Source organism: Acipenser ruthenus, chromosome 8, assembly GCF_902713425.1.
Source record: "Acipenser ruthenus chromosome 8, fAciRut3.2 maternal haplotype, whole genome shotgun sequence".
Classification (NCBI taxonomy): Eukaryota; Metazoa; Chordata; class Actinopteri; order Acipenseriformes; family Acipenseridae; genus Acipenser; species Acipenser ruthenus.
Window position 1 is genome coordinate 11,416,219 of NC_081196.1, and position 12,076 is coordinate 11,428,294.

A 12,076-nucleotide genomic window follows, 5' to 3' on the forward strand; every position below is an offset into this window, starting at 1 on the left:
ATTGGTTACGGTTATTTCCGAAGTCGAAGTCTTCGCGAACGTTCCCGGCTATTTCCGGAAGGAACAGCAGACCACGAACGGAAGAAGTAATTTACGTTTTCCAAGCATTCATTCTTACCTTGAGTACCGGTCAGTTAAACATCCAGGAAAACTGTATACAGTTAACAGTTACATTACCAGTTTACTGTTCGTTATTTATATTTTAATAGCACAAAATAGTGTTTCGGTTTTTTGTAAAGATTTACCAGTACCGGTATGTCTCTGCTGTGTTACAACAAAGGCTGCGGGCAACGTTTTGACCCAGACAAAAACCAAGATGGTAAGAGTATAATAATAATAATAATAATAATAATAATAATAATAATAATAATAATAATAATTTCAGTTCAATTTGTTGTTGTTGGAAATGTAGTTCTGCCCACATGTGAACGAGTGCGGTTTGTTTGTATCTGAGTGAGATACTCTTTGATCCAGGAAAGCAGAGTTTTCATAATGAATTAATGACACGAAACAAAATGTGTGTTTTACAGACTCGTGCTATTATTTTTTAATGAAATAGGCCATTACTAATAAGCATTACTACCTACAAATGCAGCCGACATCCTGCATTTACCGGAAGAATTTTCTGGAAAGGTCACCAGAGGAAGCAATTTTAAACCGTTGAAATCAAATGTCCCGCACCATTAACTTACACAATTAAAGTTACAAGTTTGTTACATTCTTCTTGCCTGTCTCTTGGAAAGTGCTTTTTATTTTTAGTGTAAGAAAGTAGGCCATGTGAAAATGCGTTGAACATAACATTTTAATATAGCCTGTGAAAAAAAAAAAAATCCTGTTTCATCTCTGGCATAGTTTTAAAAAATCATGTTTAGTACAATTGTGTAACACTGTATTTTTGTGTGTAAATTAAATAATATTACGATGAGGTTCTAGCCATGCAATGGTAGAATATTTGTTTCTTCATTTCCGACACAGTGCTGGCGTACTTAAAATATAAAATAAATAATAATAATAATAATAATAAAAATAAATCACGTTACACTTAGACGTTGTACTGAGCTAGTATATATATTGCTGGCCTCGGTGAATCTGAAACTTGCACGGTGGAGCGAGTGTGCCCGGCCAGTAAGTGCTGTGGAAAATAATACTTTATCATACTGTGCATAGAGTGCACATTAGAAAAGCATGTAAAAGGTATAGCCTTTTGTAGAATCTGTTAAGAACTGATCCGCTGTATAAATATATATAATTTGTGGGTGTTTGTTGAACTGAATAGTATCTATGCATCAATGTGGCAGCAGTGTGGAGTAGTGGTTAGGGCTCTGGACTCTTGACCAGAGGGTCATGGGTTCAATCCCCGGTGGGGACACTGCTGCTGTACCCTTGAGCAAGGTACTTTACCTAGATTGCTCCAGTAAAAACCCAACTGTATAAATGGGTAATGTATGTAAAAATAATGTGATATCTTGTAAGTCGCCCTGGATAAGGGCGTCTGCTAAGAAAGAAATTATTTAATTTGTACATTCAATGCACTATTATAAACCGCATGAGATTTATCAATCTAGGCATTTGCTCTGGCAAATCATAGGGTTAGCAAAAGGAGCCATAGACTACAACCTAATTACAACTTTAGTATGGTAGCCTAGTTTATAATTAAATTTGTTTTTTGGCCTAACTTCTGATAATCCTAATTCATTAATATTTTAATTTGCACTGTAGTTTCTTCCTTGCCTGTAGTGGGTTTTGTTTTTATAATTTTTTTATATAAAGTCTTATGCCTTAAAATCCAGTAAAATAGCTGTAAAACATTTTCTTCAATGATTGTTTCTCTGATTTGTTGGTCTCTTGTTTCATGTCTCTTCCACTAGATGGCTGTACATACCATCCCGGCATTCCTGTGTTTCATGATGCTTTGAAGGTAATTCCCAATTATGCTGAAAGAGAGCACTGTGTTGTCAGCCTATTTTTACCCATTGTTTTGGCATTAAGTGGTTTTATATGTAGTACCCCCTTTGCCTGACTTTTCTCATGACGGTATGCAAAAGGCACAGGAACTAGTAGAGGCTACCATAATAACCTGAAGTCAGAGCTTATCTACTTAGCTAGACGTCTTGTATGCGCACAGCTCATATTTTGTATTTTTAGGTGAGATTAAGCATGACCATGTAAAATTGTTGAACTTTTAACATAGAAAAGCGGATGAAATTAATTTTACCTAAGGTGACTGTTGTACTGGTAAGGAATCCTAGGATTACTAGTAGGATTGTAATTATCTACAGCCAACTAGTTTACTATAAAAAAAAAAACCATAATGCAACACCCAGCACTGACTCAATTTTAAATGTGCCATCTTTACAATAATCTGCTCATCTGATAAGACACCAGGGTCGCTAATGATTGTGTTTACCCTCAATTGAATTGTAATATGAACTATTCTCTTATTTATTTAAAAAAAACACAAGCATTTGTAAAACTAAACAAGCTAAAAGAAAAAACTGCAAATATTTTTGAAATATTCAGTCTTTTGCTTTAGCTTTGTTTTATCCTTAATCGGATTGAATTTTCTCAGAGTACTTTAGTGTGACAAGTAATGGTTCAGTGTGTTTAATGTTTTGTCTGTTTTTGACAGGGGTGGTCCTGCTGTAAACGGCGGACAACAGACTTCTCTGACTTCTTAAGTATTGCGGTAAGTAAATGGATTAAATGAAATGTCTTGAATTGGCAGAAACTTTAACTGTTAGCAACACTGTTAACCACGTTTAACAGAGCATACACACTGATCCAAGATGCTGAAAGTGATTCCATAGTTAAATGTTTTAAAGTTTAAGGGTAAGATATATTTTTAATCACTCATTTGTTGTTCTTAATTTATTTTAAGGGTTGCACTAAAGGTCAGCATAGCAATGAAAAACCTGAGCCTGTCAAACCAGAAGTTAAAATATCATCAGATAAAAAAGATTTGGAAGACCTGAAACCAAAATTTAACGAGTATATCATCCAGGCAGCTAAACCTATTGATTCAATAATAAGACCAAGGTAAGATAACTGTTTTGTTTTTATATAGAATTGTATACATTTATTTAAAACACCTTGAATACTCTTCAAAACCATCTAAGTTTAAATAAGTGCATGTTTCAGCTTAGTTAAGTGATTATTAGAGGGAATGTGGAGTGTAAACGATAAGATAAAATCTGAGATGGACAAGAAAGCAGAATGTAAAATTTTACTATTTTTATTGACATTGACTGTTCCTTGTTCATTTAACAGAAATTTAAAAAAAAAATTGCCTTTTGAAATGAGAAGTGGTGTATGCATTTTTTTAAATATTAAATTAACTTTTATATTTAGTGTCATTATTACTAAGTTTTTCTTTTAAACTTTGAATTTTTTTTTTCTTCTTGAAAATAACTGTTAATTTATGTTCCCGACAGTCCAGATGAACCTTTTGTAAGGCTACAGCAGAAAGTATCATCGTCACTTAAACAGGCTTTGGAAAAATTCAAATTGAGTGCTGAGAATGGGCCAGAAAAGACTGGTAAGGAGAATGTGTTACTTTTCTTAATTTGAATTATGGGTGCAAGTCTGTTATGATTGGTTCGTTTTTTTTTTTTATCAGATCTCCCAGCTGTTTTTGACGTGTTGTCAGTAAAACCGAACAGCATTTGTTCAGCCAAGGGAATGAGACATTCCATTATTACAAAAGGTTTTATTTTTTTTTTAAACTGTGATAAATAAACTAAAGACAGTGTTATTGCACCAGTCATACCAAAATATTATACCGTTAGACACAATGTGGAAAGAATGAAATACTGTAAGTCGGTTGTCAGTGGCAAATCACATCTGAGTAGAACTGCAGCACATCACCTTTCATCAACAAACCTAAAAAAATAAAAAGGCCCTAGACATCTGACCACCAAGACTATGTATGAAGCCGTGGTTATCCCTGCTGAGGGCAATTGGGCAAGTCTTGTCATAACTTTTGATTTGTTATTATATTAAAATTATGGGAAGTTAAAATGAACCGTCTACATGCAGAAAAGTGCATTGCACTCCCGAAAACTGCCGCCAGCTTAGTGCTGAGACTGCTGACGCTTTTTCATTGTATGCAAAAATGAATTCGGCTTTATCTTTTATCAATGTCGGTTTCGTTGGATTTCGGTTTGCAAAAATCATAACCTTTGCATCCCTGATGTGAGTAATGACACATGTATGTCGAAATTTAATAAGTGTATTCTTTATAAGGATTATAGTGTGCAGTATTAAAACATATGTTAGTCCACTTATCTACCCTTTTTCAAATTAACACGTTCATTGTCTTGCAGAAGAAGAAAGCGATGAAATAAAAGTTGGAACCTTGTGTAAAAACGGAGGCTGTTTAAAGGTAATTACATACAGCCTACATGTTTTCTGTCGGCTCAGTTGTAATTTATATTTATTTATTTATTATCGTGTATGTATGGCTCATGAACGTTAACCCTTTGCAGTCCATTTATTAAGTGCACGTCAGGTCCAATTTATTTTCACACGCGCAGTTAATTTTAGACGCGCTGTTTAAAAGTATTTTTTTCCTGTGTCAAACGGGTTTAAAAGGCCCTGCATATCAACAAAACACTCACTAGGCATCTCCAGCCCCGCCCCACCCTTTCGTTCTTTATCGCTTTCACATATGCTAAGAACTAAATAATAATAATAATAATAATAGTCGTACATACCGATCAAGCATCTCCTGATCACTCGTTTTATCACCAAACTCCTCAATAATGCAATCCAAGTCATTATTTTATTACTATAACATCTCAAAAAAGCTCTACAAATGTCTGTGATAGTCTCTGTGCACTGATACAGTAACAGCCAGCTTGTTTCCTTATGACTGCCCCTATGTGATGCCAGGGGCAAGTATGACTATTCATGAGATACGCCTTTTTTTTGTTTTTTTTATCGGCTTGTCTCGGCTCCTGTCTCTCCCACTCGGCCATTGAATGGTTTTCTCGGCTTTTTCCGGAAAAAAAAAGACTAGAAACCCGTTTTTTGCGTTTTTTTGATGATGTTGGACAGGGTCCGACAATGGACCGGATAGGAATAATTGCAATGTCGGACCAGGTCCGACATAGGACCGCAAAGGGTTAATGTACAACAGCTCTGGCTATAGTCGGGCACATGACTGACCTGAACCTCCACCTACGTTCAATCCTGTTTTAAAGATTACTGGAGGATTTACCTGACCGTTGGCAATGATTTTGGAGCAATAAATATTTAAGTGTGCATCTGGAATAGAGGTAAAATTCTTGCATTACATTCAATTTTAGACCTTTATTGGGCCAGAAAGCAATGAGGAGACATGCTGGTTTCACCCTGGTGTTCCTATTTTTCATGAAGGGTAAGATTTATTAAACACCACTGATTATTTTACAAATGTTACATGTTTTATTGCTATTTTATTTAATGTATAGTGCTTTATAAGATTAATATTTTTTTTTTGTCCTCATTCTCTACTTTTAAGAAAGTATTATTATTCTTTTTTTAATATAGCTTAGGACCCTGACCTGAAATATGGTCCCATCTAGATCTTGACCACTTCGGGTTGGGGTTCATTTAAATTTAGAACCCCGAAATCTTTTCGTGTTCCGGATGGGGTTGTCTTGCGAATGACCCCATCGCAATGCAGAAAATGTACTTAACACAAACCCGTTTTGTAGTTGTCAGTATTCTTGCAGTAGCAGCATTCTGGACCAGTTGCACTATTCAGATTATTTTTTTTAATGTTACTATTTTTTTTAGAATTAAACAAATGTAGAATATTTAGGTTGCTTTTTGTGTTTTATTCTGAATACAGCAAAAATGATGGTACTTTGTTGTGTGCTGCGCAGCTAACGTAGTACTGTAGCTTTAATTGGGAGATTGACATGCACTGTGACGTTGCTGCTCACTGCTTGAGGTGGATGGTCTTCCACAGATCGGGTTCGGGTTAAGGATCGCGATGGGGTCATTCGCAAGACAACCACATCCCGAACACAAAGATTTCAGGGTTCTAAAAAATGTTAATTAACCCCATCTAGATGAGGGCATATTTTGGGTTGGGGTCCTAACAAATATATATAATTTATTCAAAACCACAACCTAATTAATAGCTCAAACTGCTTTCAATTCATATGCTTTAATGTTGTACCAATAAGGCTTAATGAGGTAAATCCAAAATTCCTCCCATCATTAGCACATCAACAAAATTCAACTCTGAATTGCTTTTTCCAGACTCTCTATTTTTATTTTCACTTTCATTCAGTTGAAGCCAATTTACTTGCTTTGCAGTAGCTATTAGGTCCCTACCTGACACACTGAGTCATAGGTGTCAGGTGGGGTCTTTATACCTGCTGCACAGGAGAGGGTTTGGAAAAGTCAAATTGAAAAGAATTGTATTTGATTGCTATACTGTTGAGAAGCAGTATCATGGATTGACCCTTTAAGGGTGAAGATAACTGCAATGTGTTTCATTTTTCATGGTATTTCTTTTAAAGGATGAAGTACTATAGCTGCTGCAAAAGAAAAACCTCAGATTTTAACACCTTTTTGGCTCAAGAAGGCTGTACAAGAGGAAACCATTTATGGAGAAAAAAAGATTCTGTAAGTATGGACATTTTCCTGATGTTACTCATTACACCTAAAGCGCACTCTATCATCAGCATACATCTTTATAGTTACACAGTTTTGATTAAGTATAGATAATCTGCAAGGGAATTGAGTCTTTTTTAATTTCACTATCAATGCCTATGGTTGTTTGCATAAAACACCTTTTATTAAGCTTACTTTTCACATTTGCAGATACGTTTTCGCTCGTCTAAGGTATTGATTTAAATGTATTAAACTAAACTGTTTATGTAACTAGACACTGGTTCTTTAAAGCTTAACCTGTATTACAGTACGGTACTTTGCAGTTGGTAGGGGGATAGTATATGTCCTACTTGCAAACGTGTGTTTTTTTTTTTAATACAGTATTTCTTTATCCTTTAGGGGAAGAAAGTTGTTCCCTGCAGATTTGATTGGCATCAGACTGGAGGTCAAGTGATTATTACAATCTATGCCAAAAACTCGATTCCAGAGCTGAGCTATGTGGATGCAAATAGCTCTGTGGTATGTGTCAGTGATTTATACACAGAGTAACATTATAGAAAAAAAATGAACCTAGGATCTTGAAAATAAATAAAAATGGACAAAGATATACATAAGTATATTAGTGTGCTGTTTGGAGCACAGTTGTCTTTCCTATTATACTACAGTGTTCTGCAGTTCTGAGTTTAGTCATCTTTCCTTTGAATAGGTCTGGAGTGCTCAAAGATATTTAGGGGCGGGTGGGCTTTAACAATCGCTTGGGGGTTGCATGGGGGTTTACAAAGATAACTGTTTTTTTTTGTTTTTTTTTTTTTTAATTACAGCTAAATATACATGTAATATTTGAAGGCGACAAGGAATTTGAACAGAAAATAAGCATGTGGGGAGTAAGTGTTTATTTCATTTGATGCTGTTTCATAAATTATTTGCTTGTGTGTGTCCTACATAATAATCGTCACTGAAGTCCAAGTTAAATAGAAGTTGCAAGGGTCATCTTGATCATATGGTTGCTGCTTATATCACATGATAAAGTTAATGTACAATAGATCCTGTCTCTTACAGTACAAAAAATATGTGTTTGCTTTCCCTCAGGTTATTGATGTTAGCAAGAGCCATCTCAACATGACAGCCACTAAGATTGAGATCACCATGAAGAAATCTGAACCAATTACCTGGGCCCGGCTTGACCTACCACCCCCGAAAGTGGAGGAAACAAAGAAAAATGGTGATGCTGATGAGGGTTGCAAAGAAGATTAACAAACTGCCTACAAAATATACAGGATGTTTTAAAAGTCTGAAACCATAGACTTACTTTTATTGGACCTGGAAGAAAGGACTGACTTTTTTTACACATGTGGATGGACAGTGTTTTGAATGTGTAAATTACACCCTTTCTTGGTGTTTGGCCTGTGATTCCAGACTTTGAAACACCCTGTAATAAAAATGTATTCTTAGCTTGAGTGTACAGAAATGACAGTGATGTTTGTACTATTACAGTGACTTATTTTAAACCTAGATTATTGTCATCAGCTTGTAATTCTTCATTTTCTTAAGATACTTTGCTGAGCATTTAATCAGGACTTAAAACATTTGTGCGATGTCACCTTTTGATTGATTTAATTCTACAAATCTTACTAAAGTGTCTGTTTGGCTAAAAGTGGTGTGTGGGGCAGATAAATTGTTGATTTAATGAATCCTCAGTGTGCTACAAATTCACAAAAAAACTTGATTCGAAACGAGTCAGAAAAATTCAACAGAAAAGTGAATACCATTTTATTACGCAGCAGTCATTTCAACAGTTAGTTCATTTATAATATTACACATTTCAGTTTAGCATTTCATATTGTTTGCTAAAAGTAATAATTATACATAAACAATGGGGGGGAAAAAACATTTTTGTAATTACAAATTATGATAAAGCTTATTTACAGTATAACTTTGAACACAGTTCTGCGTTCCTAACACTGTCTTTGGATAAAACACTCTCGACAACAAAGTATGGTTTTAAATAGGATGGTACCTGTATGTTTATTTGTTCTGTGTTTCTTCCAGTGGGAACACGACTTCTTTTAACAAACAACTTTGTTTTAATGTGAACCGTATTCAGGTCTATAAACTGGTCCTTACCTTCACACAGACAGCTATTGTCTTTGAAACCTGCCCTTTTATACTTTCTTGGCTTGTTCAATTACAAACAGGTGCATTACCTTAACTGATTGCCAGTCAATCTGTGTTCTTGGATAGCTGTGGCATTCTGGGAGATTTTTTTTTTTTTTTTTTTTTTTACTATTCATTAACAGTAAAGAACTACATTTTTCTTTCCATGCACATTTTGTAATGCCTGCCTTCCATTCAAGGGTAAAGACTGCATTCTATGCAGGGCCCTGTGTATCTCCCTGCTACAGTTGTATTCCCATATTGTACCAAAGAAGTTACATGATACAAAGCTCCATCAATAAGCATTAGTTGTGTCTTGCTTGTCCTGTAATATATATTGTTGCTCTATTTACACTTTGCAGCATTGTATGAATTAATTATGGGTAAAATGAAAATGGTCCCCATTTGATTATGCTGGGCAGTGGAAACACCTTGTGAAAAACTACACAGGTTTGGTAACAAATCCTGCAGAAAATCACTGCTTTCCTTGTGTGTTTATTATTCTGATTTTGTTATTCTGAGCTAATTGGCTTACTGTATTTAGAGCATGGGGAATGGTAGTGGAATTGCAGTACTTTGTCTTCAGATGAAGAATCTGCAGAAACATCCATCTAACTGTAAATGTATAATATGACCTAGATACACCTATTATAATTTAACTTGTTTTTTAAATAGTCTATTCCTGCACAATGCATTTTTAGGGTATTACCAGTATATAATTGCTTAAAAGTACTGTTTGCCGTGCATGCGGAAATGTCCAGCTTTGTGCACTTTAAGACCCTGGAACATCTGTTCCATGCATGTTTTTCCTTTCTATTTCAGACGCATTTATTTTTCCTACAGCTGATAAAATAAAGTGTAATTATATTCTGTTTTGGGGTCTCTGTATTTATTAATAAAAAAAAAAAAGGGTGTATATCAAATTGGCCCATGTGTTGTTAAAATGCATGCGTGGAACAAGTAACCAAGCATTAAACATACCCCAGGTACCATTTCTAGAGTGTAAATAAATAGTGTACCTGGACATCTTAATGGGTTTTAACATCCGAGTTTAGAACATTAGTAATGTAAACATTTACGTGCATACTAGTTTTACACTTGATCAATCTTTATTGACACAAAGCCATTAACAACCACATTAAAAAAACAGCACAGTTTAAGTCAGTTCAAGACTTATGCTAAATAATAAGTTTTACAGTAAAAGTTAAATTTTATATAAAATAATCCAACAAATTAAAAAGTGTTTCAAGAGCAATACATTTGTGACAAAGCCTCCATTTGATTTAATGAAACAAACCAAAATATCACCAACTTTGCTCCCTGATGCTCAACTTTGTCTTCATGTATAGATTGCCATCGTGTGAGTTTAAAAGACTTCATGATCAACAGGTAGCATTCAGAATTTATTACTACATTCAAAATGGCAAGTTTTAATTTTAGAACCTTCAGGCTAAAATAAAAAGTTTGGTTCCAAAATGCATGCCCTAGAAGTGAAAATATGTATACATAAATAAATAGCTTATTCAGTGTAAACTCCAGATCATTGATAATGCACCTTCACTTAATTGAATGTATTAAAAAAAAAAAAAAAAGAAAAATAAAGAAATGAGTGCTGGAGTGTGGGAAGACATTTTGAAACTAATTTTAAAAGAAAGAACAACAGTTCTAATATACAGTATATGCATAGACAATTACTGGATTATCAATTTCTGTTCATAAACAATGTCAGTTAGTGCACACTGTAGTTTTAGCGTTCTTTCCTCCTTTTCACACCACTTCTGTGAGAGTCATGCCTGCAGCATGCACTGTGAAAGCTGCGATGGAGATTTGTCTTTTAACTTCCTCCCAGGCTTTTGATTGGTCTTTTGCATTTTCTATATCAAACATGGCATCGTAAATTCCTGGAAAAGACTCCCCAGCGTATTTATTGTGGCTGCTTGGAGCAAAAATAATGTGCCTGTAGAGATACAAGTACACCAGTTACTCCATAACTTAAAAACACATCAGCATTCTAGGTAAAGTTAAATCAAAAAGGCAAACATTTTGGCAACTGACTTCTTCAGTATTATAGACTAGTACATTACACTGAAGTAAGCACGAGCCAAAACATTTGATTAGCACATTTTGACCAAAACCCTTGCCACCAAGTGGTTGGATGTAGTTATTGCATGCCCCTTTTTTAATCAAGGATTTTTCATCCAAAATGCAAATGTACAAAGCTTCAATTCTAACTACTGAAATCGACAGCAGAAAAAAAGGTTAAAAAACAGTTCATAGGGTATAAACAGCACAAACACAATATAATAAAGAGCTTTTCAAAGTCTGGATATTTTGTTTTTAAGTCAGTACAAAACAAGTATATCTTTCTGTTATCACACTTTGTTTACCTATAAAATGGCCTTCCTGGTAATCCAAGAGGATCAATGAATGCTCTTTCCAAATACATCATCTGATCATTCACCATTCTCAGTGCCATGGGGCTAGCAAGGAAAGTACAGGACAAAAAAAAAGTTATATTAATCAATGTGTATGGCCTTTTCCATATTATAATAAATATTCAAATTTTCTGTACTCAGTTTGTAGTTATACTAATCATGTAGAGGGATCTTCTCACTCAGTCAGGTTGTATGTAGAGGTTGCATTATTCTATAGTGCATGCCCACTAAAAGTTAACTTTAGCAGCTTGAAATACATTATTAAATAGTCCTCATTTATATTGTTCACAGTGGTCATGAATTACCCTTAGATAACTGACCTGGTCATTTGTAATCTAGCAGGTAAAAACCATTGTGCCTGATTAAACTCTTGAAAATGTACTATGTGTTTAGTAAACAATATATGTATATCAATATGTAAGCAAAACAGTATTAAGCTGTTGGGTTAATATGAAATTATGATGACCCCCAAAAAAGAAAAAAAATCTATTATCATTCAATTATTCCTTTATAACTCTCAATCAGTAAATCAATTTGAGCTCAGTTCATAAAGCCTAAAAGGCTTACTTGCTCATGTCCAAGTGCTTCTTACGAACATGGAAATCTTGCGCAGCTTCTGTGAAATTTTTCACGGCTGAGAAAAGTGAATCTTAAAAAATAAACACAGAGGTTAACTGAATATTTTATAAAACAAGACCTACTCTCCTACTTGCTTTATTGACGGAGTTCCGTTATTACCTCATAATACACCACAGCAATGCTATTATCACTTATTAGGGCTATATTTTTCCCCATGGTAATAAATGGCTTATTTCACGGCACTTCAGTCTAAAAATAGGTCATTTGTATGTACATTAAAGCATCAAAATCACTTTTTTTTT

At 34.6% G+C, this 12,076-nt stretch overlaps 2 protein-coding genes across 2 annotated transcripts in view; one reads left to right on the forward strand and one right to left on the reverse strand.

Annotated features, from left to right (window-relative positions):
- LOC117405190 (cysteine and histidine-rich domain-containing protein 1-like) lies at positions 1 to 9,632 on the forward strand. The gene is made up of 11 exons (XM_034008052.3): positions 1 to 319; positions 1,869 to 1,918; positions 2,630 to 2,686; positions 2,879 to 3,036; positions 3,432 to 3,535; positions 4,323 to 4,381; positions 5,307 to 5,377; positions 6,513 to 6,618; positions 7,006 to 7,125; positions 7,428 to 7,490; positions 7,696 to 9,632. The coding sequence occupies exons 1-11, from the start codon at positions 256 to 258 to the stop codon at positions 7,858 to 7,860; spliced, it is 1,017 nt and encodes a 338-aa protein (XP_033863943.3). The 5' UTR covers positions 1 to 255; the 3' UTR covers positions 7,861 to 9,632.
- Positions 8,866 to 12,076, reverse strand: part of LOC131737716 (N-acetylated-alpha-linked acidic dipeptidase 2-like) — a 21,142-nt gene continuing 17,931 nt past the window's right edge. The window contains exons 17-19 of the mRNA XM_059028494.1: positions 11,763 to 11,844; positions 11,148 to 11,240; positions 8,866 to 10,717 (exon numbers count right to left, since the gene is read on the reverse strand). Of these exons, the coding sequence (XP_058884477.1) occupies positions 10,528 to 10,717; positions 11,148 to 11,240; positions 11,763 to 11,844 (365 nt within the window). The 3' untranslated portion in view covers positions 8,866 to 10,527. The remainder of the gene's footprint in view (positions 10,718 to 11,147; positions 11,241 to 11,762; positions 11,845 to 12,076) is intronic.